Source organism: Brachycentrus maculatus, unplaced genomic scaffold (assembly GCF_059751285.1).
Source record: "Brachycentrus maculatus isolate JH-2025_06_01 unplaced genomic scaffold, ASM5975128v1 h1tg000513l, whole genome shotgun sequence".
Classification (NCBI taxonomy): Eukaryota; Metazoa; Arthropoda; class Insecta; order Trichoptera; family Brachycentridae; genus Brachycentrus; species Brachycentrus maculatus.
The window spans coordinates 769,575-797,248 of NW_028281259.1; the positions used below are offsets into that span (position 1 = coordinate 769,575).

Here is a 27,674-nt window from a genome sequence, read left to right on the forward strand (position 1 = left end):
GTAGGGCTGATCACCTTTCCTTCATGTGTAAAAACGATCAAGATAACACTGCGTTTATATGACGCAGTGCCCTATGCACCATTCGGGTGCGGATAAGGGTTTTATTATAATTATATAAATTTTTTTGACATGTAAAAAAAAATAACTCCTATAATGCATGTCGGGTTGTGGTCACAGCTCATGAGAAGCTCACAGCTCAATGTTCTCTGGCTAGCGGCAGTAGCTCCTAGGCTTCCAACAAGAGTGGACCTATGCTTGTTCCGTGAGCGTTGCCAGATGGTTTTTTAATGTTTCCAGCTAATAAATCTTAATTATTATATTTTTTTATTACATTTATAATTAATTAAGGGGATTAGCTATGAATGTCCGTATTTTACCGATTTAAAATCGCAATTTTTTTTTATTGTGTAGTGACTACCCAACACCGGAACGCGCGTTTTTATTTTTACACCGGGAGGGAAGGGTTCACGTCGAAAAAACTATTTAAATCTCGACATTGAGTTGATAATGACACACAGTTAATTGCATTATAATAAGCGATCGTACGTGATTCAAATATATACTTAAATAATTACTTAAACGCTTGTAGTAAATCATTTTCGCATAGTAATATATGTAATCCTGGGAAACATCATTATTGTATTGTGATATTCAGCGGTTTTCAAAGGGTGTTTCGCGAGATCATATATATCCTTTCAAGAACGTCATAAATCAAAAATCGTCAATTTTCAGTTGTGCATATTTTCAGAAACCCCTGAAAATGTTCTATATCCCAGCAAAAGAGGCATATTTTTAACTTAATATTTACCATTAATTGATTCGGCAGTCACTTTGTGGTAAAATCTATCCATTTTTAATTAATGTTTTACTAAGTAAATACCACTATTTCTTAAAATCTACTGTGACACGTGTTTCGATGCATTCCGCATCATTTTCAAATACCGAAACACGTGTCACAGTAGATTTTAAGAAATAGTGGTATTTACTAAGTAAAACATTAATTAAAAATTAATATTTACCCGCTACAGGGCAGAAAGTGATGTTTTAATATATTTTTTTTAAATATACAAGCTATTTTTCAAAAGGAGAAAAAACCTTCAGGTTTTATCTAAAAAGATCTGTTGCACAGTAAAAAGTTCAATAAGTGGCTTGATATTTATTTTGAATATATTGTATTAGATTAAAAATCTTTAAAAACGTTCCCCTGAAAAATCAAGTTTTTTGATTTAAGACTTTTTTGAAAGGAGTGAGCGATATAGATAGATCTTATTTATCGATTTATTTGGGTTAACAGCTAAATTTTATGTATTAATTTTAAATCAAACACAGATTTTTGAGTTAACTAAGTTGTATTTTACTAACAAATATAATAATATATAAAACCCTTAGAGTAGTGAATGTTACACGTGTATAAAGTGATCACTTAAACCAGCCTATGACGGTCGCAAGCCTCGTTAATGCCCAGACTTCCATATTATTCTCCATGTATGTTGAGATGCCAAAAAAACTGTAAAAAATTTCGAATGTTTCAAAAAGGTTCTCTAGTCAAAAAAGTTTGAGAGTCTCTGGGCTATATTTATAGATTTATTAAGCATGTTATGACGTGATTCATTTCCATATAAGCTTGAAAAAAATGTATTTCCGTATGTGATGTTCTCATAGCAAGTAAACAAATGAGATAATAATTTACTATGTATATTAAAAACATTGTTAACTTTGTGGTATGGTAATATAGCGCCCTCGTTACCATTCATCCTTCACTTTATGTAATACCAATTTGATGAACACTAATTCGCGATTACCGGTTTCGGAACAATCATTCCGTCATCAGGTTATAAAAATAAAATTATCACGGTCTGACGTTTACACAGAATTGAAATTTTTACATAGATCAATAATTGACTAAAATTGAACTTAGAGTCTACTTTTAAAAATATTCCCATTATGATAAGTTTGTCTTCTTCGTCTCCATAAAAATTTAATTTTGCACAAATGTCAGACCGAAGCAATTTCATTTTAAAGACCTGATGATGGAATGATTATTCCGAAACCGGTATTCACGAATTTGTGTTTTTTAAAGTAATAGGGAGAGTCAGATAATAATTCACATCTCGTATGTTTGAAGGCTCCGCTCAGTTTTTTATTCCTTTTCTTCTTCTCACCCTCATCGGCATTCAATGGTGCATAGGGCACTGCCCCGACTCCACTCGACTCCATCCAGTCTACTCTCATCCTTCCCAAACCATCCCAACCCACCTTCCTTAGTTTGCTGGATAGTGCTCATCTCAGCCTTGCACCCTTTCCTTATATCACCACTGGAACATCTACCATGCATGGTCTTGCCGCACTGAGAGATGGCATCTCGACTCCATCCAGTCTACTCTCATCCTTCCCAAACCATCCCAACCCGCCTTCCTTAGTTTGCTGGATAGTGCTCATCTCAGCCTTGCACCCTTTCCTTATATCACCATTGGACCATCTACCATGCATGGTCTTGCCGCACTGAGAGATGACATCCCGACTGCATCCAGTCTACTCTCATCCTTCCCAAACCATCCCAACCCGCCTTCCTTAGTTTGCTGGATAGTGCTCATCTCAGCCTTGCACCCTTTCCTTATATCACCATTGGAACATCTACCATGCATGGTCTTGCCGCACTGAGAGATGGCATCCCGACTGCATCCAGTCTACTCTCATCCTTCCCAAACCATCCCAACCCGCCTTCCTTAGTTTGCTGGATAGTGCTCATCTCAGCCTTGCACCCTTTCCTTATATCACCATTGGAACATCTACCATGCATGGTCTTGCCGCACTGAGAGATGGCATTCCGACTGCATTCAGTCTACTTTCATCCTTCTTCTGCCAGTTACAGTACAGTGTATAACAAAGTTTGGAAACCTCGTGGTATGTATGACGCAAGACGGGCTATTTGATGGGATTGCGCAATCGAAGGGAGCCATGTGATTCACCGTCAATTCCGCCATGATTTGATGGCCTGAGGTTATAAAAATAAAAACAGTTTTTTATTCATTACTTTATAAGCGATTAGAGCGGCGAGATGATTTTTCACTAGCTGAATAATTGCCACTTATTGCAACATATAAAAATATACCAAATTATGTATTCAGACAGTTATGTTTAAATACAACACTTTGAGTGGGACCAAATAAAAATTAAAGGTAATTTTTGAAATCTCAGCGTAAATTTTTAACTAAATATTTACCCGCTACAGGGCAGAAAGTGTAGTTTTGTATTTTGGAGAAAAGGTATTGTTTAATTAATTTTTTTAAAATACTAAATACTTATTATGTTTTGAATATTGAAAGTTTTAACTTTGTGGATCATAGTGATATATTCTTTTGAGAAATAAAAAGACTGTTTTTTGATCCACTCATATTTTTATTTAACCAACTGTTTTGGCAACAACCTGTTGCCCTCTTCAGGGTTTAATTTAATCTATTAACCCTGAAGAGGGCAACAGGTTGTTGCCGAAACTAGTTGGTTAAATAAAAATGTGAGTGGATCAAATAACAAAGTCTTTTTATTTCTCAAAATAATATACATAATTTTCCAATGGGGAAAAAACCTTCAGGTTTTACCTAAAAAGATCTATTTCACAGTAAAAAGTTCAATAAGTGGCTTGATATTTACAACATTTTGAGTGTGTCCAAATACTTGTTCACAAAATCTGGATTATCTCCAATTACATGAGTTATTTTTATATTATTTTTTTGACATCTCATCAAAGATGAAGAAGAATATGGAAGTCTAGGGATTTATGGTCGTCAGCCCCGTATATGGCTTGATATCTATTTTTTTGTACATTTTATTATATTCTTAAACTTTAAAAACGATCGAAAAATCAAGATTTTTGATTTATGACGATGTTAAAAGGAGTGAGCGACATGTTTCGATGCATTCCGTATCATTTTCAAACACTGTATACATGTATTTGAAATAGTTCTTCACCCATTGGTAAAATTGGGAAAATTTCCGTGTTTCATGAAAAAGACGATTCTCGAATGCCCATGTGTGTCTCGAGAATAGGCACCGTACCATAATATATATGTGCCGCCTACTTTCAAAATCCGCCAGATCCATTTAAGTCGATTTTCCCAAAAATGTAAAATTCTCCGGGTAAAATTTTTGTCTATCTTTAGATAAAATATTATGAAATAGAGAATTTCAACATTTTTGTAGACTTTTCTTCAGTATTTAAAAAAAATACAAGAGACACAAACCGATAGTGACGTCTTCTTAATTTTTGACCTATCCCCGCTCTCTGATTGGCCGATATGGGTCACAGGGCAAGTTCCATGAATATAGCGTAATTTGAAATACAACGCTGTTTTAAAGTATTTTTAGCACGGTTTTTAAGTATATAAATATTTTAATTCCTGGTTCCAACTCTAATGTATGGAAGTGAAACATGGAGTTGGCAAACGAAGGATGAAAGTAGACTGAATGCAGTCGAAATGCCATCTCTCAGAAGAATGTGCGACAAAACGATGTATGATAGATGTGCGAATAGTGAAATAAGGAAGGAATGCAAAGCTGAGATAAGCATTATCGATAACATTAAGAAAGGTGTGTTGAGATGGTTTATACATGTAGAACGAATGAGTGAGGAAAGAACCGTAAAACAAATTTATGAGGTGAATGTTAGTGGGAGAAGAAGCAGAGGAAGACCGAGAAAAACATGGCACGATCAGGTATGCCAAATACTTGAAAGTGGTCAGGTCAGGAGTCGTAACAATCGGCGGGTATGTATGAGGAGATGCATAAACGTGGAAGAGGCGAAGAATGTTTGCAAGGACTGAGTGGTGTGGCGCTCTATTCTCTCTGCCTACCCCTGCGGGGAAGCGGCGTGGTGGTTAGTTAGTTAGTTAGTTTAAATATTCTAAACAATAAAACCTACATTTGGCATTCCGATAGAGTATTTATTTTAAAATTTTATAAAATTGGGTCTGGCTGATTTTGAAAGTAGGCGACACATATTTTATCTCACATATACGTTGACGCAACCAGAAACTAATCAAACGCAAAGCTTAGAGTAATCATAATTAAATTGACTATAAAAATCAAATTATCGTAAAGGGGTCAATTATCAATTCACAATTTGATAATCTTCCTTGGTCATAATTGAATGGGTAAAAAAATATTTGTGAAATACGTTCCATAATTTGGTGGATAATCCTCATATAAGCCTTTCACCCTTTCCTTATATCAATTTTGACATCTCGGCTGTCCAAAGTAAGAGCCTTTTTGTAGTACGTTTTTTTTTGCATTTTTGGACTAAGTCCATGAATCTACTTAGTCCAAAAATGCAAAAAAACGTACTACAAAAAATGTCCCTTACCGTGTTTTGAGTTTGGACAGCCCATCTATACCATACATGGTTTTGCAGAACTGAGAGATCAAATTTCGACTGCAATCAGTCTAATTTTTTCCTTCTTTTGCGAACTCCATGCTTCACTTCTATACAGGAGGAATGGAACCCTGACTATTGTGTGTTGCCAATTTGGCTATTGTTTATAGGTTTTTATTTGCTATAACTGATTTTGGTGCATAATTCTCCTTTCCATCTATAGAAAACATTTTCCCCAAACATAGAAAACCATCAAAATATCTGACAGTCTTTTTATGATTCATCGTTCACCTTGTGTAATACCACTTTAAAACGATGAATGATAAGGAGAGTCTTATATTACAAAATTTATCATATTTGAGTTTCAATTTCCCGGTTTTTACTATTTTACACCTAAATCTATATTCGTCTCTTCCAAAAACCATGACTTTGGATTTGCTGCACGGTCATCAGCAAGTCACAAGCCTTGCACACACTATACACCCTTGTCACCAGCTTCTGCAGGTCTTCTCTACTATGGGCAAGAAGCATAGCATCGTCAGTACTTTTAACATACATTTTTTAACAACTGTCACTGATTCTGTTTTTTTCTTTTCATTTCAGATAGATCCCACGATGTTACCACTGCGCGCTGTGGCGCTGCTATTTCTGTGCGCTTCGCCATCGCTCTCAGAGTCACCCAGAAACACCAGATCAGCCGGATTCCACCACGCGTCGTCCTTCGGGTCTGAGTTCTCCAAGGCCTTCTCCTCAGGGTTCGGCAGCCAGAGTCTGGCTTCGGAACCAATAGTCCAAACCAAAGCCTCGTACAAAGGATGCTCATCAGAGACCGGGTGTGGAGGAATCACTATTGAAAACGGCAAGGTTACTGATAAATTTGGCAACACTGCTGCTATAGGTTTGAAAGGAGAAGTCCCGGATAATCTTGATCCTGCAGAGATACATAAGAAGTTTGCTCTACAAGCCGCGGATATCAATTCCGCTTTCGCTGGGACTCTTCCAGTGAATGGACCATTCTGGTGGGCAAGCAAGGACTCTCCGTTCAAGGATACATATGAAACCTACCTTAAATGGGTCAAAGAGAACTCATTTGCTGGAGCGCCTTTTACTTCTCCCTGTGGAACTAGCACTTGTCCGTTTGGAAGCTCTTTCAGCAGTCAGAGTAAAGTATCTGGAACAGGAATCAACAACGCCATCGACATATCGAATAATCCGTTCTTGAACGGCCAATTCGCTGCTGGGTTCGGAGGCGCAGATTTCGGTTTAGGATCGTCTGGCGGGGATGTATCAAAAGACCATTTCTTACCTGGAGCTTTGTTGTCTGACACGAGTGCTCACGGCGCATCAAACTCGTTTGCATCAGGAAGCGTAGGGAGTTTCGGTGCTTCCGGAATCAATATTCAAAATAATCCTTTCCTCAATGGGGTTTTATCTGGGCAAGGATGCGGAGGCAAGGCTGGAGGTTGCTCTCAAGGTAGCTCTCTTACCTTCCAGTCTTCGGGCTCAAAACCCGGGTTGGATGCATTGAACATCCAGAACAATCCTTTCCTAAGCGGATTGAACAAACCCAGCGGCGGTGGGTCTATCCATATTTCTGGTTCTACAACAACTGGAGGATGTGGTGGCGCGTCTTGCGGGGGTGATAAGCAAGTGTCCACTGGGTTCCAACAGCAGCAAGTTACTACAGGTTTCGGCGGTGTTAACGGATTCCAAGATCAACAGCAAGTCGTCTCAGGATTCGGTCAAAAGCCTTCGGGGTGTGGTTCAGCCGGGTGTGGTCAAGGCCAAACACAAATAACCACAGGTTTTGGCCAAAGACCAACTGGATGCAGTGGAGCTAGTTGTGGACAGGGTCAGACTCAAACACAGATAACAACAGGTTTTGGCCAAAGACCAACTGGATGCAGTGGAGCTAGTTGTGGGCAAGGCCAGACTCAAACACAGATAACCACAGGTTTTGGCCAAAGGCCAACTGGATGCAGTGGAGCTAGCTGTGGTCAAGGCCAGACTCAAACACAGATAACCACAGGTTTTGGTCAAGGACCGAGTGGATGCTCTGGAGCCGGTTGCGGAGGCCAGAATCAGGTGTCGACAGGAGTTCAACATGGCCAGAGTTCTTGCACTGGCGCATTCTGCGGCCAGGAACAGCAAACGCAGCAAGGCTTCCCACAGCAAACCCAGCAAGAGTTCCCTCAACAGCCCCAGCAAGGGTTCCCTCAACAGCCCCAGCAAGGGTTCCCTCAACAACCCCAGCAAGGATACTCTCCTAAGCCGACACCCAACAAGCCAGGATCCGGCTCGTCTCTTCCTCATCCGCCAGGCGTTGCTGGTGCTGGATTCAAGGAAAATGGAAACACCAACGGAGAGCTGACCATCACTTGCATAGGAGAAGGAAACATCTGCGTGAACAAGAATCTGTGTCTCAATGGATTCGTCAACGACAACGGAGAGAACATTCTCCAAGTCAGAAGCGCTGTGAGTACCTTAAACTACTATTATTAATCTAAATAATACAAAGGTCAAACTATGTGACAATTATCCATCACCTCAATTCTCCGCAAGGGTACGCAGAGAGAATATAAAAACTAACTAAATAACTAAACATCACTCCGCTTTCCGGGGTTGGCAGAGAGAATTGAACGCCACACCACTCTGTCTTTGCAAACATTCTTCGCCTCTTCCACGTTCATGCATCTCCTCATACATACCCGCCGATTGTTACGACTCCTAACCTGACCACTTTTAAGTATTTAGCATACCTGATCGTGCCATGTTTTTCTCGGTCTTCCTCTGCTCCTTTGTTCACTTACATTCCCCTCATAAATTTGTTTTACCGTTCTTTCCTCACTCATTCGTTCTACATGTCCAAACCATCTCAACACACCTTTCTTAATTTTATCGATAATGCTCATCTCAGCTTTGCATTCCTTCCTCATTTCACTATTCGAACATCTATCATACATCGTTTTTGTCGCACATTCTTCCGAGAGATCGCATTTCGACTGCATTCAGTCTACTTTCATCCTTCTTTTGCCAACTCAATGTTACATTTCAATAGACTTCTTATTGTTTCCTGAACTCAAAAGACCTTTGAAAGGAAGAAGGTTTGAGACTTTTCCCGAAAATAAGGCAAAAACTGAAAGTCATCACAAAAGAAGCGTGCCAGGAGGTCCCGGGTTCGATTCCCAAGAGGGTCAAAATAAATATGAGTGATTTTTCAGTCTAATATTTATTTAATATGACCCTGGACTGGTACCTGAAGCGGAAGGCTGATCACCTTTCCTTCGTGTATTTAACGATCAAGATAACACTGCTTCTATACGATGCAGTGCCTTATGCACCATTGGGGTGCGGGTAAGGGGTTGAAGGATGAAGGGAGGATAGTAGAATACGTGTATATTGTTTTTTTTAATAGAGATATGTGTTGAGCTGAAAATAAGCTAATAACGGTGGAAAATATTTTTGTACTAGCATTATTTTTAGAAAATATTTTGTGCAAGCTAAACTACTCTGATATTTTTTTAAACTGATACATGTTTCATTATCTTTTTAATGTTTTTTTCTTCACATGTCCCTGAAGGCAGATTGATATTTGCGCGCAAAACATTAGAAATTTGTTTACTTTGAAGTAGGTATCACGCATTTGACCTCGGTCTGTTAATTTTTCGATATTTCCAATAATGTTAATTTTGTGGCAAATTTACACAAAGTCCAATGTTTTTTTTTGCTGAAAAAAATACAATGGCCTTCTGAAATTCCAAGCAAATGAACTCGTCTAGGTTCTTCAAGGTGTTACCATGATATGATATAATGAAGCGGCTGAAATTGATAAATCTTTTATTTATTGTTTCGGCATTAACTTGGTGGTAAGACATGTTACAATGATTACAGAAAACACTTGTTTTTTACCACTTGAGTTTTATTATAGACTACATGTTTCGGAAGTTAAACTTCCATCATTCAGGTCTGTATAATAACTAAAATATAAAATCACTCACTGCTTTCAAGAACCTCATAAATGAAAAAACTTGACAGTGTCCAATAAAAAAAAAGAAAATAATAAATATATGTATATATATAAATATGTATAACTTAAGTACAAAATTATATTAAATAATAAACGCTGTTCTGCAGCACTGAACCTGATATTTGAGGAGAACGTTTTTAAAGTTTAAAAATATTATACAATGAATTAAAAATAAATATCAAGCCACTTTTTGAACTTTTTACTGTGCAACAGATCTTTTTAGATAAAACCTGAAGGTTTTTTCTCCATTTGAAAAATATTTAGTATATTTAAAAAAATAATTGAATAATCTTCAAAATGCAAAAACAACAATTTCTGCCCTGTAGCGGGTAAATATTAATTTTAAAATATGGCGCTTTTCCTGGGATAAAATACATTTTATGGGCATTACTAAAACATGCACATCTGAAAATTTTCGATTTTTGATATATGACGTTCTTGAAAGGAGTGAGCGAAATATAAAATTGTTTTCAGCAGTTTCTAGTTGCCTAGAGTAGGTGTTATATATCGTTTTATATTCAATATATGTGCCCATACATCCTCCAGTTGCCTTTCCTCTACATTACTATCGATGCCTGTTACAGCCAGGCTTGGTGATTATACGAATGCGTGAACTCTTTATTTTATATTATTTTGATGAAATCTCATCAAAGATGAAGAAGAATATGGAAATCATTTACGGGGCTGACGACCGTTTAAGCTGGTCACTTTAAAATCACTTTACACGCGTGTAACATTCACCAATTCTACCCATTATTGACAACCACACTACTCAAATTCCTTTCCCCTACCTTACTATTGATGGCTGTTACAGCCAGGCTCCCACGAATGCGTGAACAGTTTATTTTGTCTCTAAGGGACACTCCAGCTGACCACCTAAGCGTTCGCATTTCAGCAGTTTCGAGTTATATAAATATATTTAAAAAAAATACATATATATTTAGATAACCCACGCGCTTAGCGCAACTATTCTAAAAACTGTGTGATAATATTTTCTTTGGCAATGCGTCACATATAAAGAATTTGATATTCAAATATTATTCTGGCAAATTGGAGTTGACCTTTTTGCAATAGCCTTTGCGTCATCCTCGCTAAAAGTCTGCAAACGTACAATACTTGAATAATTTTCGTTATCGAAATACGTGTGCGTCAATCAGTGGACAAATGTTGGCTTTCGTCAGTATCGTCGGTCTTGCTCTGCTTCTATTTCAAACATTATTCCTCTCATATATAAATTGATTCTACTACTAATTCTTCTCTCGTCGTTTCACACGTCCATCTCAACCTTACACTCTCCTTATTTCACCATTAGAATATGGAAGACCGAAGAAAACTTAGTTGTTTATTATTATCTGCATTCGCCTTATTTATTTGTTTTAACGTTATTTTCTCGCTCATCCGTTCCACATGGCCCAACCGCCGATGGATAATGCTTATCTCAGCCTTGCATTCCTTCCTTTTTCGACCATTCTAACATCTATAGTTTTGCCTCATTGAGAGTTCGTATTGTTACTGCATTCAGTCTACTTTTATCTTACTTTTGCAAGCACCATGCTTCACTTCTTTTGATTTTATCTTAAGAAATAAATGGCTTGATGGCATCTAATAGTCCTGCAATGACAGTCGTGGTAAGGTTATGTTAGATTAAATTAGGTTAGGTTAGGTAAGTTTAGGTAAGGAATGAGGAATAGATTTTGACTACATTCAAATATCATACATAGTTCACTCTGTGTTATATCACTTTAAAAATCTTCTTCACTACCGGTTTTGGTATAACAATTCAATCATCAGGTCAACTATTGACTGTAATCTATATTTCATATAGATAAAAAATAACGTTATCATGTGGTGTAACACAAAGAATGATGAATGATTATTAGCCTACCACAAAGTTAACAATGCTTTTGATGTACATAATATTTCTAACCTTATCCACACCATGCATAAAGCATAGCGTCATACAAAAGCAGCGTTATCTTGATCGTTAACACATGAAGGAAAGGTGAACTGCATCCGCCTCAGACACCAGCCCAGGGTTATATTAAATAAATATAAGAGTAAAATTTGACCCCTCCTCCTGGAAATCTATCTCGGGACCTCCAGCACGGTAGCCGAGCGTGCTGACCACTACACTACAGAGGCGGATATTATGTATACGAAAACAAAAGTATTTGCTGTCGATTTTATTAGGTAAAAACCAGTTTTTGGCGACTGTTTTGAGGTGATGTCATGTCGTAGGAATTTTTAAAATTCATAAACGACCCGTTCTTAAAATTATCACCTTTGTATTGGGCAGAAATTCAAATATTTGCACAGAGAGGTAGATCGACTGTGAACAGATTCTTGTACAAACCATGGTACCATATATTATAGTGCCAACTGTGGTGCCTTAAACCAAGCTAGGACACAAAATGCCAAACCCTCTTCTAGTGGAACGGAAGGTCTATTAATGAGATAAGGAACTGTCACAGGAGATGGTATCATACATGATAAAACTAGTGAAGGACATTGGTGCCATAAACCAAGCTAGGTCACAAAATGCCCAACCCTCTTCTAGTGGAACGGAAGGCCTGCTGAGGACAGTCAACAGTCCGGCTTCTCCTGAGGAGTGCAACGTGGTTTCCTCCCAGCAATGAGCAAATGCTGACAAGTTCCTGACTGGCCCACACTAGATTATCCCTCCTGTACCCAACACAGCTTAAAATAAAGCATATTTTGTCAGTTAGACAAAATATGCAACAATTAAACAATATATTTTTTTCAAAATGCAAAAACAACACTTTCTGCCCTGTGGCGGGTAAATATTATGTTAAAAATATGCCGCTTTGCTAGGATATAGTACGTTTTCTAGGCATTCCGAAAACATGCATAACTGAAAATTTACGATTTTTGATATAATATGACGTTGTTGAAAGGAGTGAGCGATATGTGAAATCATCTACCTGTTCCATAATTTCCCCATTCACTATTATTTTACACCCAGATCTACATTAATCTCTTTCAAAAACCATGGCTTTGGATTTGCTGCACATTCCTCAGCAAATCACTTCCCTTACATATACTAAACACCCTTGTCACCAGCTCCTGCAAGTCTTCTATATTAAAATCTATTTGTATGTTCAATACATAATATGTTTACCTTATATTATAAGGAACACGGATGTAAACTTATAATACAAACTTGTTTAAAATATCCCGTTCTTGATAAGATAGAGTTGTGCCTCGCATAACGTGCTTAATTCGTTCCAGGAGCAAAATCGTTAAATGAAAACTTCGTTGTGTGAAGTAAGTTTTCCCATTAGGATACACATTTTTTTCAAATATTCATTCTGTAGCATTAAATGTCTTACTACAGCATAGAAAAAATATACTCGCGTTTCCATTTTTTTTATTTTAAATTTCTACGTTTTAAAACTAACTAACTAACCATCACGCCACTTCACCGCAGGGGTAGGCAGAGAGAATCGAACACCACACCACTCTGTCTTTGCAAACATTCTTCGCCTCTTCTACATTTATGCATCTCCTCATACATACCCGACGATTATTACGACTCCTGACCCGGCCGCTTTCAAGTGTTTGACAAACCTGATTGTATGATTGTGCTGATTGACCTGATTGTGCCATGTTATTATTGAATATATTTTTCAAAAAAACATACCAATTATTATGCTACATCTCAGTAGGTAGGCAAAGAGAAAAGAGCGCCACACCGATCTGTCTTTACAAACAGTCTTCGCCACTTTTATATTCGTGCATCTCCGAAGGGTGGAGACTGACCTCCACATTTCGTCGTGACGTAACACGTTACGATGCGAGCATTCGTATAGTTTGTGCAGCGAGCCGAGCGCTACATCCATAGTTTCGTATGCTCGCTGATGCTCGCCGCGAGCGATGTTACGACGAAATGCTCCGGTCAGTCTCCAACTTAATACATATCGATCACTCCTTTCAAGAACGTCATAAATAAATAAAAAATCGTAACAATCGGCGGGTATGTATGAGAAAATGCATGAAAGTGGAATGGGCGAAGAATGTTTGCAAAGATAGAGTGGTGTGGCGCTCTATTCTCTCTGCCTACCCCTGCGGGGAAGCGGCGTGATGGTTAGTTAGTTAGTTAGTTTTAGTTTCATCTTACGAATTCGTTATGCGAGGCATTCGCTAAGCGAGGTTGATACACTGATTTGTATTTAGCATAAAACCGTTAGAATGCAATTCAATCCATACATCAGTTATCTTTGTGATATACGACTGCATAAATGAGAATAACGTGTTAGATGTTTCAAGAAACCTCTGAAATGCTATAAATCTAGCCCGCTTAAGCTCGCAAGCACACGTTCCATGTGTAATTATAGTAATATATCATGTGGAGAGATCTACTCACGCTATCTGCGATCTTTGAATTCGCTTCTAGCAACCTCATACTGATTTATTGTGCTTTAAGTATGCTTATATTTATACTGCGATCTCGACATAGATGAAGAAGAATGTGGAAGTCTGGGTATTTAAAGATAGGCTGGTTTAAGTGGTCACTTTGTTCAAGTGTGACATTCACAATTCTACAATATTTTAAGTGTGTCCAAATTCTTGTACACAAATCTGGGTTTGTCCACTTCTTGACTGGCATCTCAACATAGATGAAGAAGAATATGGGGTCGAGCACGTGATAGAAGGTATCGATTTACCTAGTTTAGCTTTGAGATGGTTTAAGTGATCACTTTACACACGTGTAACATTCACCAATTCTACCCATGATTGACTACCATACTACTTAAATTCTTGGAAGTTCTATATATACGAACCAATTTTGAAACATTATTCTTGGATCACTAGAACTTCACTAGAGACATCTATTGGTGAGATGAAAAGAAGCTTTTTACTAAGCAGAAACTCTTTTTTTAGTATGTGAGTTCTGAATCCTGGATTATAATCACATACATACAGACTTCCATATACTCCTTTATCTTTGATGAGATGTCAAAAAATAATATGAAAAATAACTTCTGTAATTAAAGATAATCCAGATTTGTGAAAACAAAACAAACAAAACAAAAAATAAAGCCGCTTGAGATCTACCTAAGCTTCTTTCCCTAACCGTCAAAATATTTTGAATACTGTTTAGTAGATAGTGTTTTAGTATTAATCAGTCTCGATAAAGAAGCGGTTAGCTTGGAAACCGGAAGACATTATAATTAAGTTATAATAAAATATTTATAGTGATTTTAAAACAATGTTACCTTTTAATTTTACTAGATTTATATTATCCACTGACACTTCGTGATGGAATTGCATTTTTAATATATTATTAGATTAAAACCAATATTTTTAGCTTTTCCACATTATTTTTATTTGACCAGCGACCGGGTTGCGTCGTTGCCAACATCATCAGACTGGGTCTGATGATGATGATACCAGTCTGATGATGTCGGTAACGACGAAACCCGGTCGCTGGTCAAATAAAAATAAAGTGGAAAAGCCAAACATATTGGTTTTAATCTAGTAATATACTTTAATTTTACCTTATTTTGTATTTTGTTTGTCCATCTTTTCGCAACTCCCTGTAATGCAGTGGCATAGCGGTGTTGCAATAACTGCAGTAGGGTCAGATGGGGTCATTCGGGTCAGCCGGGATCAGTCGGGTCACGGCGGCGAGGGGGAAAGTTCACAGTGCACGGGCGACACGCGACCTACGCGTAATAATTACCTCGTCATTTGCGAAACTGCCATTCGATTTGCAATTTGTGTCACGTAACATCGACACTTTCCACGAAATTCAATAGTGGCGACACGAAAAATCAATTTCCTTATTAAAATGAACACATAATTCCATACAAAGGAATATGTTATGACGAGCGAATTTCGCTCCAGCATCTTAATCGTTAAGTGAAAAAAATCAAATTGAAATCAATTAAAAATGATGACACACTTGAGGATTCGGACCTCACATACTATATAAGAGTTTCTGCTCAATAAAAAGCTTCTTTTCATCTCACCAATAGATGTCTCTAGTGAAGTTCTAGTGATTCAAGAACAATGTTTCAAAATTGGTTCATTTGTAAAGATTTTCCAAGAATTTGAGTAGTGTGGTTGTCAATAATGGGTAGAATTGGTGAATGTTACATGTGTGTAAAGTGATCACTTAAACCAGCCTATGACGGTCGTCAACCCCGTTAATGCCCAGACTTCCATATTCTTCTTCATCTTTGATGAGATGTCAAAAAATAATATGTAAAATAATATCCTGTAATTGGAGATAATCCAGATTTGTGAACAAGTATTTGGACACACTCAAAATGTTGTACATAAATTATCTAATCGAATTATAAGCTAAAATGATAAAAATTAAAGTGATGTTTTCTGGCGTTTCTCATGTGTGTGATTATAATCCAGGATTCGGACCTCACATACTAATAAAAGAGTTTCTGCTCAATAAAAGTTTATTTTTATCTCACCAATAGATGTCTCTAGTGAAGTTCTAGTGATTCAAGAACAATGTTTCAAATCGGTTCATATATATGGAACTTCCAAGAATTAGAGTAGTGTGTTTGTCAATAATGGGTAGAATTGGTGAATGTTACACGTGTGTAAAGTGATCACTTAAACCAGCCTGTGATGGTCGTCGGCCCCGTAAATGCCCAGGCTTCCATATTCGTCAAAAAATAACCTTTATCAAATTCTTAGCATTATCAGGGAGTGTTGAAGATTGCGTCACCAAATTATCAAATAATCTCGATATTTATCGAGCTGATATTTCGTTCACCGATCTAATAATTAACATACATACGGGCTTAAATAAGACATTTGTAAATGGTTCTGGTGGTGCTGCCATAGTCCGGGACATTTTGGTCAGATGAATATTATAATCGCATTGACATTTCACAAAAATACCTCAATTTATTTATCAGAACGTGTCGAGGTGACATTTTTAATTCAGAATTATAGCAAGAGCTTAAGAGGCGAGTCCTTAGTCTTTTCAACGCTTCAGTATCTTCTTCTTCTTCGTTTTTTAGATCCTAAGGATTTTTTTGTGCCTCCGCTTGTAGCTCTTGGGATGTTGACTCACAGCTGTCTTTCTACCTTTTCGGAGGTCTGCCTGGGGGTCTGCGTCCTTCAGGGATTCCTTGAAGGGCTATACGTGGAAGTATCATTAAAATTACTTACCAACTAACCATCAAGCTGCTTCTAGCAGCGGTAGTCATAGAGAATAGAACGCCGCACTGATCTGACTCTTCGCACAGTCTTCGCCCCTTCCGTATTCATGCATCTCCTCAAACATTACTCCGACTCCTGACCTAATCATGTCCAAGTATTTTAAATACTTGATGGTGCCAAGTTTTTTTCAGTTTTCATTTGCTTCTAAAATTTGTTTTACTTTTCTTTCGATTCACATGCCTATTATTATTATATATCGTGATAATCGGTGGGTATGCACAAATCGCTCACTCCTTTCAACAGCGTCATATATCAAAAATCGTCAATTTCCAGTTGTGCATTGTTCCGGAATGCCCTGAGAATGTACTATATCCCAGCAAAAGCGGCATATTTTAAACTTAATATTTACCCGCTACAGGGCAGAAAGTCTTGTTTTTGCATTTTGAAGAAAATGTATTGTTTAATTATTATTTTTAAATATACAAAATATTTTTAAATGGAGAAAACACCATCAGATTTTACCTAAAAAGATATATTGCACAGTAAAAAGTTCAATAAGTGGCTTGATATTTATTTTTAATACATTTTATTTTATTAATTTTAAAAACGATTTACTGAAAAATCAAGTTTTTTGATACATATATGACCTTGTTGAAAGGAGTGAGCGTAATGTGTAACAGGGGAAGAATGTTTGTAAAGACACAGTGGTATGGCGTTATATTCTCTGTGCCTACTCCTGCCGATTAGTTAGTTAGTTAGTTGATCTTTTATCAATTTTTTTATAGATTTTAGAAGCTGGAAGCTGGATCCTTAATCAATTTACATCTCACACATCTGTTGGCATAAATACTGATCTAATATCGCAACTCTGTACTGATTTAAATATTTTCTGAATAAACTACAATGAAGAATACGTTCTGAGGAATTTTATGGTCCTTTCGTATTATATATATATGCAATAAAATGAAAAGTTATTTTCAAAATCCTTTAAACATATTTTTGCATAGACGATGTCCTTGATACGAAAATACTGAATCGGATTTAAAAAATTTGAATATTTAAATCTGATATTTTTTGTATTCTGACATTACTAGCGTTTAAAGAGCATATTATAATTTTCCTTAGATTATTTTTATTTTTTAAAGAAAAAACCACATCCTGTTTGGCGATATTTTTTTTTACATTTTTGACATCTCGAAGTAGATGAAGAAGAATATAGAAGTCTGGGTATTTACAGGGCTTATGACCCTCATAGGCTTGGTTAAGTGATCACTTTACACACGTGTAACATTCATCATTCTACCCATAGTTGATAACCACACTACTCAATTTTTAGAATACATAGATACATATCGCTCACTCCTTTCATCAACGTCATATATCAAAAATCGTCAATTTTCAGTTGTGCATGTTTTCGGAATGCCTAGAAAATGTACTATATCCCAGCAAAAGCGGCATATTTTAAAATTAATATTTACCCGCTACAGGGCAGAAAGCGTTGTTTTTGCATTTTGAAGAAAAGATATTGTTTAATTATTTTTTTTAAATATACTAATATTTTTCAAATGGAGAAAAAACCTTCAGGTTTTGCCTAAAAAGATCTGTTTGAAAGTAAAAAGATCAATAAGTTTCTTGATATTTATTTTTAATATTTTTTTTTTATATTCTTAAACTTGAAAAACGATCTCCTGAAAAATGAAGTTATTTGATGTATGACGTTGTTGAAAGGAGTGAGCGTTATATTCATCAGTCTTGTAACGCAGTACGCGTAAGTTCATAACAGCCATCTACATTAGAATGAGGAAAGCTTTTATTTAGCAGACACTCCTTTTATTTGTGTGTAACGTCCGAATCCTGGATTATATTCATATACTCGAGTCCATGATTTTAATTTTTTTTGCAGCTTACAACTTGACCGGTTTTTTCTATTACAACATTTTGAGTGTATCCAAAGACTTGCGCTTCCATATTCTTCTTCATCTATGTTGAGATGTCCTGGGTTCGATTCCCAGGGAGGGGTCAAATAGATATAAGTGATTTTTTCACTCTGATATTTATTCAATATTACCCTGGACTGGTACCTGAAGCGAAAGACTTGTGCTTCCATATTCTTCTTCATTTATGTTGAAATGTCCTGGGTTCGATTCCCAGGGAGGATTCCCACAAATAAATAAAAGTGATTTTTTCACTCTTAATATTTATTCAATATTACCCTGGACTGGTACCTGAAGCGAAGGGCTGATCACCTTTCCTTCATGTGTTAACGATCAAGATAAAACTGCGTTTATATGATGCAGTGCCCTATGCAACGCACCATTAAGGTAGGGATAAGGGTTTAAAGAAGAAGATATATTAAGGGGTAAACAGGGATGTGTTATGTCACCGTTAAATTCGCTCATTGATAGCATAACAAAAATGATAGCCCTTCACCGTCCGACACTCCAAATGTTTTTATATAATGTGTAATTGCGTAAAAATATGCCTTGTGGTAAATATGAATTAATCACAAGGTTTAAATATTAATATACAAAGACCGAGTGGTGTGGCGCTCTATTCTCTCTGCCCATCCCTGCGGGGAAGCGTCGCAATGGCTAGATGGTCGTTTCGTTAAGAAATCGCCAGAAAACGGCTATAAACGTGCGATTCGAATAGGAGAAATTTCACATCTCAGCGAAAGTGACAAAATATTGTGAAATTATACTTTGCGAATTTTTATGACGGTCTTATCGATATAATTATGAGCTTTTTCAATAAGGAAGATCGTTTGTAATGAGGAAATCCTTATTTCATATTTATATTCAATTCCAAGCATTTTTTCGGCGTCGGTTTTATAGGCAAAATTTCCAATCCCGTCTGGGCTAAGCTAACATTCGTAATTTTTTAGTATCACCCCTTTAGTATTTTAATAAAAATTAAACACTTGAATTTATTTTTTTTTTAAATTAAACATCGTCGTGGAAGAATATTTAAGTCTGGGCATTTACGGGGCTGACGACCGTCATAGGCTGGTTTAAGTTATAATCCAGGATTCGGTCCTCACATACTAATATAAGAGTGTCTGCTTATAAAAAGCTTCTTTACATCTCACCAATAGATGTCTCTAGTTCTAGTGATTCAAGAAAAAGGTTTCTAAATTGGTTCATATATATGTAGAACTTCCAAGAATTTGAGTAGTGTGGCTGTCAATAATGGGTAGAATTGGTGAATGTTACACGTGTGTAAAGTGTTCACTTAAACCAGCCTATCACGGTCGTCAACCCCGTAAATGCCCAGACTTCCATATTCTTCTTCATCTTTAATGAGATATTAAAAAATAATATGAAAATAGCTCCTGTAATTGGAGATAATCCAGATTTTGTGAACAAGTATTTGGACACAATCAAAATGTTGTTAATATATTGACTTGTTAAAAATGACTAACTGTATTGATGTTTATTTTGTTGCCAAGCAAAAGTGACTTAAATGTCCCTCCTGAACATTTTACGTTTTGCAAGATAGTCACTTTCTCCTGTACGACTACGAAATACGTATAAAATATATCACTAGTTTATTTCAAATTAATTTTTAAATCAAACACAATATTTTTAAGTCTATCAAGTTTTATTTTATTGTTAAAAAACGCATAAAAATAATATTGTGACAATTGTTTCGCCTAGTTATGGCATTTTCAAACGAATGTGAAGATCAAATGGACTGACGATCCTGTTTAAATGGTTTGGGCATGTGGAACGAATGAGTGAAGATAGGACAGTAAAGCGAAGTCATTTGGCGAGTACAATTGGAAATAGAAGCAGAGGAAGACAGAGAAAAACTTGCAAGATCAAGTATGTGAAATACTTGGTCTTAGTCAGGTCAGAAGTCGAAATAATCGGCATGAATGTGGATTGTTTGCAAAGGCGGAATTGTGTGTCGATCTATCTATATCTCTGCTTACCCCTGCGGAGAAACGGTACCTTGGTAAATTAATTAGTAAAATTTCCTTAAATTTTTTTTTCAAGTGCAATGGTTGCCAGGTTGCAATTCCGAAAGTACAGGGTGGTCCGCGACTCGACGATTCGTAACGATATTCGAGTTACGTCAGTCTCGTTCGTTGATTATCGCTATTATGTATTACCCGGCCGTTGCGAGATGGGGAATGAAAGGTTGTATAACGAGCGATGTCCGACGCAGATACGGCTTTATGCTCTAGCCTCGTGTTGTGTTGTCAGTATGCAATATGGCGCCTCGTCGTGACCCGGGCTGACCTCATTCATTATATCCGCAGATGATTCTCTTTCAAAAGCGCTAAGGCGCGATGGTGCTATCCTCAAAGATGCTTAATATTTGTTGAAGATTAATTTTCTTCTTACTTGCACCATAGTCTGTTGTGGTCAGCTCTCCTCGTCCTCAGGTTGTAGGTTCTTCTGTTATGCACAACGTCACCTAGGCCATGCCTTCGAGTCATATATATATTTCTATAGCATCCATGAATTCTTAGCTAGGACACAAAATGCCGAACCCTCTTCTAGTGGAACGAAAGGCCTGTTGAGGACAGTCAGCAGTCCGCCTTCTCCTGAGGAGTGCAACGTGGTTTCCTCCCAGCAATGAGCAAATGCTGACAAGTTTCTGACTGACCCACACTAGATTATCCCTCTTGTTCCCAACACAGATTCAAATAAAACATATTTAATTAGCTAGAAGAAACAAAAATCCACTAAATGATCTATAAACCTTGTACATAATAAGCAAATTAAATAATAAATGCGATTTCCATCTAAAACAAGCCATGCCTTCGAATCATGTTATCTTTCTGCAGCATCCATGAATTCTTTAGTTTTTCTCTAGATTTCTCTCGAGGAAGATTAATTTCGATTGCCTGGTTCATAATTTGATAAGGTCATTTGCGTCCTAGGTACCTATACTATATCAATCGCCTTTCCTACCTTACTTTTAATACCAGTAACACCCAATTTTGTATAGCTATGGTAACATTTTTTAAAATTTATCCATAATGCTTGTCTCAGCCCTGCGTTCGTTCCTTAATATGTTGATATATCAATATAAAAAAAAACGTATCGCCCCTAGATTTGTAAACATAAATTCAGACATATTAAAAAATGTTTACGTTTAAAATCGGTTTACATCTCACCAATAGATGTCTCTAGTGAAGTTCTAGTGATTCAAGAACAAGGTTTCTAAATTGGTTCATTTATACAGAACTTCCAAGAATTTGAGTAGTGTGGTTGTCAATAATGGGTAGAATTGGTGAATGTTACACGTGTGTAAAGTGATCACTTAAACCAGCCTATGACGGCCCCGTAAATGCCCAGACTTCCATATTCTTCTTCATCTTGGATGAGATGACAAAAAATAATATTTTAAATCGGTTGTAAAACGTCGTTTAAGAATACAAGCAATACATGTATGTGTTCAAAACTAAATACCATTTAAGTTTTTGAATGAAGATAATTTATTTTATTTTGTTTGTTTTTTTTTTTACAGATCCGCTGTCAAGTTTCGACGGAAGTCTGCTGTCGCATCAAGCCGAAGCAAGTCGATTCCACAGCCCAAACGTTTACCTCCAACTACCAGTCTACCTCTGGACAGAAGATCCAATCAGGATCGCAGATCACCACTGGATCAGGCCTCGTTCACGTTCCTGGATCCAGCAACAGCCAGGACTTCTCTCATCACACTTCAGGGTTGATCCACGTCCCAGGAGTCCCAGGAGAGAAGGGCTTTACACAGACTTACAACCAGCAAAGCGTATACCAAGACAACCAGATCTCTGGAAAGCCATCCAAAGACGTCCGACCTCCCTTCACGAGCTCCGGAGAGTACGAGGACTCTGTTGTTTCACAAACGCAGCAACAGTTCACAAGACCCAACTTTGGTAATTCAGATAAAGCCGGCACTCCTTACCTGCCTCCCGTTGAAGAGAAACCATACCAGCCCTACGAATATCCTGAGCCAGAGAATCCCTATAACCCACCGATTCCCACATTCACACAGCCTCCCCAAACGCCAACCCCGTATAAGCCTCAGCCTACACCATACCAGCCAAGCCCGACCCCGTATAAACCACAACCTACACCATACAAACCACAGCCTACACCATACCAACCTAGCCCAACTCCGTATAAACCACAACCTACACCATATCAGCCAAGCCCAACTCCCTACAAACCACAGCCTACACCTTACCAGCCAAGTCCAACCCCGTATGAGCCACAACCCACACCATATCAGCCAAGCCCGACCCCGTATAAACCACAACCCACACCATACAAACCACAGCCTACACCATATCAGCCAAGCCCAACTCCGTACAAACCACAGCCTACACCATACCAACCCAGTCCAACTCCGTACAAACCGCAGCCTACACCATACCAGCCAAGCCCAACTCCGTATAAACCACAGCCTACCGCACCTGCACCAACGCCTTATGTGCCTGCACCAACGCCTTATGTGCCCGCACCAACACCTTACGTGCCTAAGCCTACGCCTTACGTGCCTAATCCACCCAAGCCTACCAAGGGACCTGGATACCTGCCGCCACCCAAAGAGGACGAGAGTCCGCAGTCCTCCATTGGTAGCCAGCAAATAGTCCCACGCCCAGGAGAGAGCGAAGGTGGGATCATTTTGGACGAGACCAGAGATCGTCCGAGACCAGGTTAGTACCCCAAAATTGAAAACAGAAACGAAGAAGAAATATAAAGACGACGGAACAATGGACCTTAGGTTTTACCTTGGGTTTTTTTCCTTAAGAGTGAGAGCATTTTTTGTATTTAGCTTATAACGTATAAGTTTTAGATTTCTTTTAAAGTATTTCAAGAACATTCAAAACCTTCTTCAGTGATATTCTTCTTCTCCGTCTTACTCTTCATTACTGAGGGTTATCACCTTTGTGGAAGCAATGACTCTTCTCCAGTTATCCCTTGACTGCGCTGCACGTAACGCTCCAAACATCAAGGTGCTGGCTTAACTTGATCGGTCCATCGCGTGGGGCGATTTTCCACCTTCTCTTCCCCTCCAGGCTACCGATCATAACCAGTCGTTTCAGGCTATCCTCATGGCCACGCGCGACGTATCCAAAGAACTGAAGAATCCGTCATGTACAGACACTGTGCAGAGTCAAGCCATCCAAGTGTAGTTCTTGGCGAATGGACTCGTTGGTTCGTCTAGTTGTCCATGGGATTCGGAGCATGCGCCTCCAACATCACAATTTGTCACCTTTCTGCTGCTTTTATGGTCCATGTTTCAGCAGCATAGAGAAAATGGAGTGGACCAAACTCCTGACAAACTTTATCTTTGTGTTGTTACTCACACCCCGGTCTTTCCAGATGTTGCATTTCGCTATTCGTGTCAACCATATTAATAAGGAAATATCACAAGCTATGGAGGCTGAACTGCTGAAGTATTGTCAGCAGTGGACGTCCTGACTTTGTAAACCTGATGCCTTGTAAAAGAGGCAAGCTTGATGATGAAACCATTATCTTGTTTACCTACTCAACCCAAATATCGCTCACTCCTTTCAAGAACGTCATAAATCAAACAACTTGATTTTTCAGGAGAACGTTTATAAAGCTTAAAAATATAATACAATGTATTAAACATAAAAATCAAGCCTTTAATTGAACTTTTTACTGCGCAACAAATCTTTTTAGATGAAACCTGAAGGTTTTTTTGTTTATTAAAAAAAAACAATACCTTTTCTTCAAAATGCAAAAACAACACTTTCTGCCCTGTAGCGGGTTAATTATTAAGTTAAAAATATGCCGCTTTTGCTAGGTAGGATAAAGTACATTTTCTGGGAATTCCGAAATCATGCACAACTCAAAATCGACGATTTTTTTATTTATGACATTCTCGAAAGGAGTGAGCGATACGTAGAGCATATGGAGTTCACAAGCTGCCTCCAGGCTCTTGTGCCAACTGCTAGCTGCTCTGGTTCCTCCCAAGCCACACCTGCGTTCCTGGGTTCAGACAACTGATGATGCATTGTCACATGGGGATGTTTTGGACCTGATACCTTGCAAAAGAGGCAAGCTTGGTGGTGAAGGCATGCGATTATCTTGCTTGCTTATTAAATGTGCATTTATTCGCTACTATGAGCAACAGCACGTCTGTCCAAACTTAAAACACAGTAAGGGACATTTTTTGTTGTATTACGTTTTTCTTGCATTTTTGGACTAAGTAAAATCTACTTAGTCCAAAAATGCAAAAAAAAAACATAATACAAAAAATGTCCCTTACTGTGTTTTGAGTTTGGACAGCCGAGCACCGATGAACACCAATCCACAATAAATATTTATATAACACTCACAAAACAGCTTGATGCACTAAATAAACAATCACGCTTGCGATTTTCACTTGTGAAAGTATTTCAATATGTGTATTATTCTAATGAACTAAACACCCGATGGTGCATAGGGCACTGCACCGCACCGATGAAGTGTCGTCTTGATTTTTAATTTATGAAGAATAAACAACTTTCGAACGTCTATAAACGTCTGTGTTCGTTTCAGTAAACCATGTTTGATAAACGTCTGTCAATACAGTGAAACAATGTTTCAGTAAACGTCTGTGTTAGTTCCAGTAAACCATGTTTAATAAACGTCTGTATTCGTTTCAGTACACGATGTGTAATAAAAGTCTGTGTTCAATTCAGTAATTGATGTTTAGTAAACTTCTGTGTTGGTTTCAGTAAACCATGTTTAATAAACGTCTGTGTTCGTTTCAGAAATCATGTTTAATAAACGTCTGTATTCGTTTTAGTAAATCATGTTTAATGAACGTCTGTATTCGTTTTAGTAAATCATGTTTAATGAACGTCTGTATTCGTTTTAGTAAATCATATTTAATTAACGTCTGTATTCGTTTTAGTAAATCATGTTTAATGAACGTCTGTATTCGTTTTAGTAAATCATATTTAATTAACGTCTGTATTCGTTTTAGTAAATCATGTTTAATAAACGTCTGAGTTTTTTTCAGTAATTGATGTTTAATAAACGTCTGTATTGGTTTAAGTAGAAGATGTTTAACAAACCTCTGTATAGGTTTCATTAAACCATGTTTAATAAACATCTGTGTTCGTTACAGTACACGATGTTCTACAAAGTGTATTCGTTTCAGTAAAGGATGTTTAATAAACGTCTGTATTCGTTTTAGTAAATCATGTTTAATAAACGCCTGTGTTCGTTTCAGAAATCATGTTTAATACACGTCTGTGTTTGTTTCATTTCAGTAAACCATGTTTAATACACGTCTGTGTTCGTTTCAGTGAACCCTGCAGTACCCGTAGTGCCTACCGGCTGCGCTGCTGCATTGAAATGCACCCCCAAGGAGTTCTGCACTGCAGATGGCATCATCTCGAATTCTAGCGTGAGGCTGAGCAAGGAGCAGGAAGAGTTCAGAGTTCCACTAACGGTAATGCACTTTTTCTTCTTCTAACCCCAACGCACCCTACTACTACTGAAATCACGCCGTTTCCCCGCAGGGGTAGGCAGAGAGGATGGAACGCCACACTCTTCTGTCCTGACATACACTCCTCGCCTCCTTCACATCCATACATCTAGTCATTACATGCCCTCCGATTACGCAGACTTTTGACACTGCCAGACTTTAGGTTCTGATTGATCTGATCGTGCCAAGTCTTTTCGGTCGTCCTCGTTCTGTTTTCCCTCTCACATTCGCTACATATATTTTCTTAGTCATTCCATATTCTTCTTCATCTTTGATGAGATGTCAAAAAATAATATGACCCATTAGGGATGCTTTGAACACCCCCACATATTAATGAAATATCTGTTATTGATAAGGCGTTTTCAATTTAATCTTTGCAGGATTGTCAGGAGCCTTCTACTGGCGTTGTTGGCAAGTGCTGTCGCGACCCGACCTACACGGACCCCTGGCCTACCAACCAGCTCGGTCAATGGATTCCTGGCGCCTTTGGAGACACCGGCGCTTACAAAGCCGACCAGAACCGAGGCAAGCCTGTGCGAGGTCCTGGAGTATCCAACCAAAGAAACAACGACAACCGAAGACCCTTGAACAACGGTTTTGGTCTCAATCCAGCTGGGTCTATCAACAACCCGATCTACGCTGCAAACCCGAATCAAATTCCTTCGGTAATCCAGCCTCCTCAGTACCCTTCGAACCCGGCAAGACCTATCAATCCGGCTGTCCAGCTGCAGAATCCAGTGAACCCGGCAGGGTACCAGAACCAACAGCAGCCTGGAACCAAGAACCCTAGCTATCCTTCGGGAACTCAGGGAGCTCCTGGTAAACAAGTGTACCCCAACAAGCCTCTCGCCAGACCTGGAGTCGCCAATGTGCCAGCGAGCAACAATGGGTTCCCTGATACCCCTCCGGTGAGCCAAATCAGCACTGAAAATATCGACACCGAAGGTCAACTGCTCTTGGGAAATTACAACAACGCGAAGCAGCAGCAACAGGGTCAGAGTCAAGGATCTTGCGGCGTCCGAAAGGTATGTACTACTAGTATCATCACGTAATTTACCCGTAAGTAAAGCAGAGAGAATGGCCACATAAAACACCACACCAATGGTCTTTGCAAACAATTTTCGCCACTTCCACATCAACATCTTTCGCAATTCCTCATACATATCCGCCGATTATTCAAATTTAATTCAATTGTAACCCTTAACTGAATAGTCCGCCTCCGTAGTGTAATGGTCAGCACGCTCGGCTACCGTTCTGGAGGTCCCGGGTTCGATTCCCAAGGGGGGTAAAATGAATATAAGTGATTTTTTCACTGTAATATTTATTCAATATTACCATGGACTGGTACCCGAAGCGGAGGGCTGGTCACCCTTCCTTCATGTGTAAACGATCGATATAACACTGCGTTTATATGACACAGTGCTCTATGCACCAATGGGGTGCGGATAAGGGTTTTGTTTTTATTATTATTATTATAACCCTTAATTTTGATTTTAAGTCACGCCACTTCGCCAAACCAATTTGCCTTTGCAAATAATTTTCGCCTCTACCATAGTCGTGCATCTCCTCATACTTACGCGCCAATTATTTGTATTCCTGACTTCTAAACACACATTTTTTATTTTAACGACAATGCTCATCTCAGCCTTTCCTTATATATCACCATTTATACATCTATCG

At 38.1% G+C, this 27,674-nt stretch overlaps 1 protein-coding gene across 2 annotated transcripts in view; it reads left to right on the plus strand.

Moving 5' to 3' along the window:
- The window catches only part of LOC148301842 (uncharacterized), a 68,273-nt gene that overhangs the window by 31,760 nt on the left and 8,839 nt on the right, over positions 1-27,674 (plus strand). Inside the window, exons 2-5 of one of the 2 annotated variants that reach the window (XM_088272646.1) lie at positions 5,972-7,843; positions 22,029-23,202; positions 25,813-25,958; positions 26,375-27,019. In XM_088272646.1, coding sequence (XP_088128772.1) covers positions 5,984-7,843; positions 22,029-23,202; positions 25,813-25,958; positions 26,375-27,019 — 3,825 coding nt within the window. In that variant the 5' untranslated portion in view covers positions 5,972-5,983. The remainder of the gene's footprint in view (positions 1-5,971; positions 7,844-22,028; positions 23,203-25,812; positions 25,959-26,374; positions 27,020-27,674) is intronic. The other variant, XM_088272647.1, reaches the window with a different exon arrangement.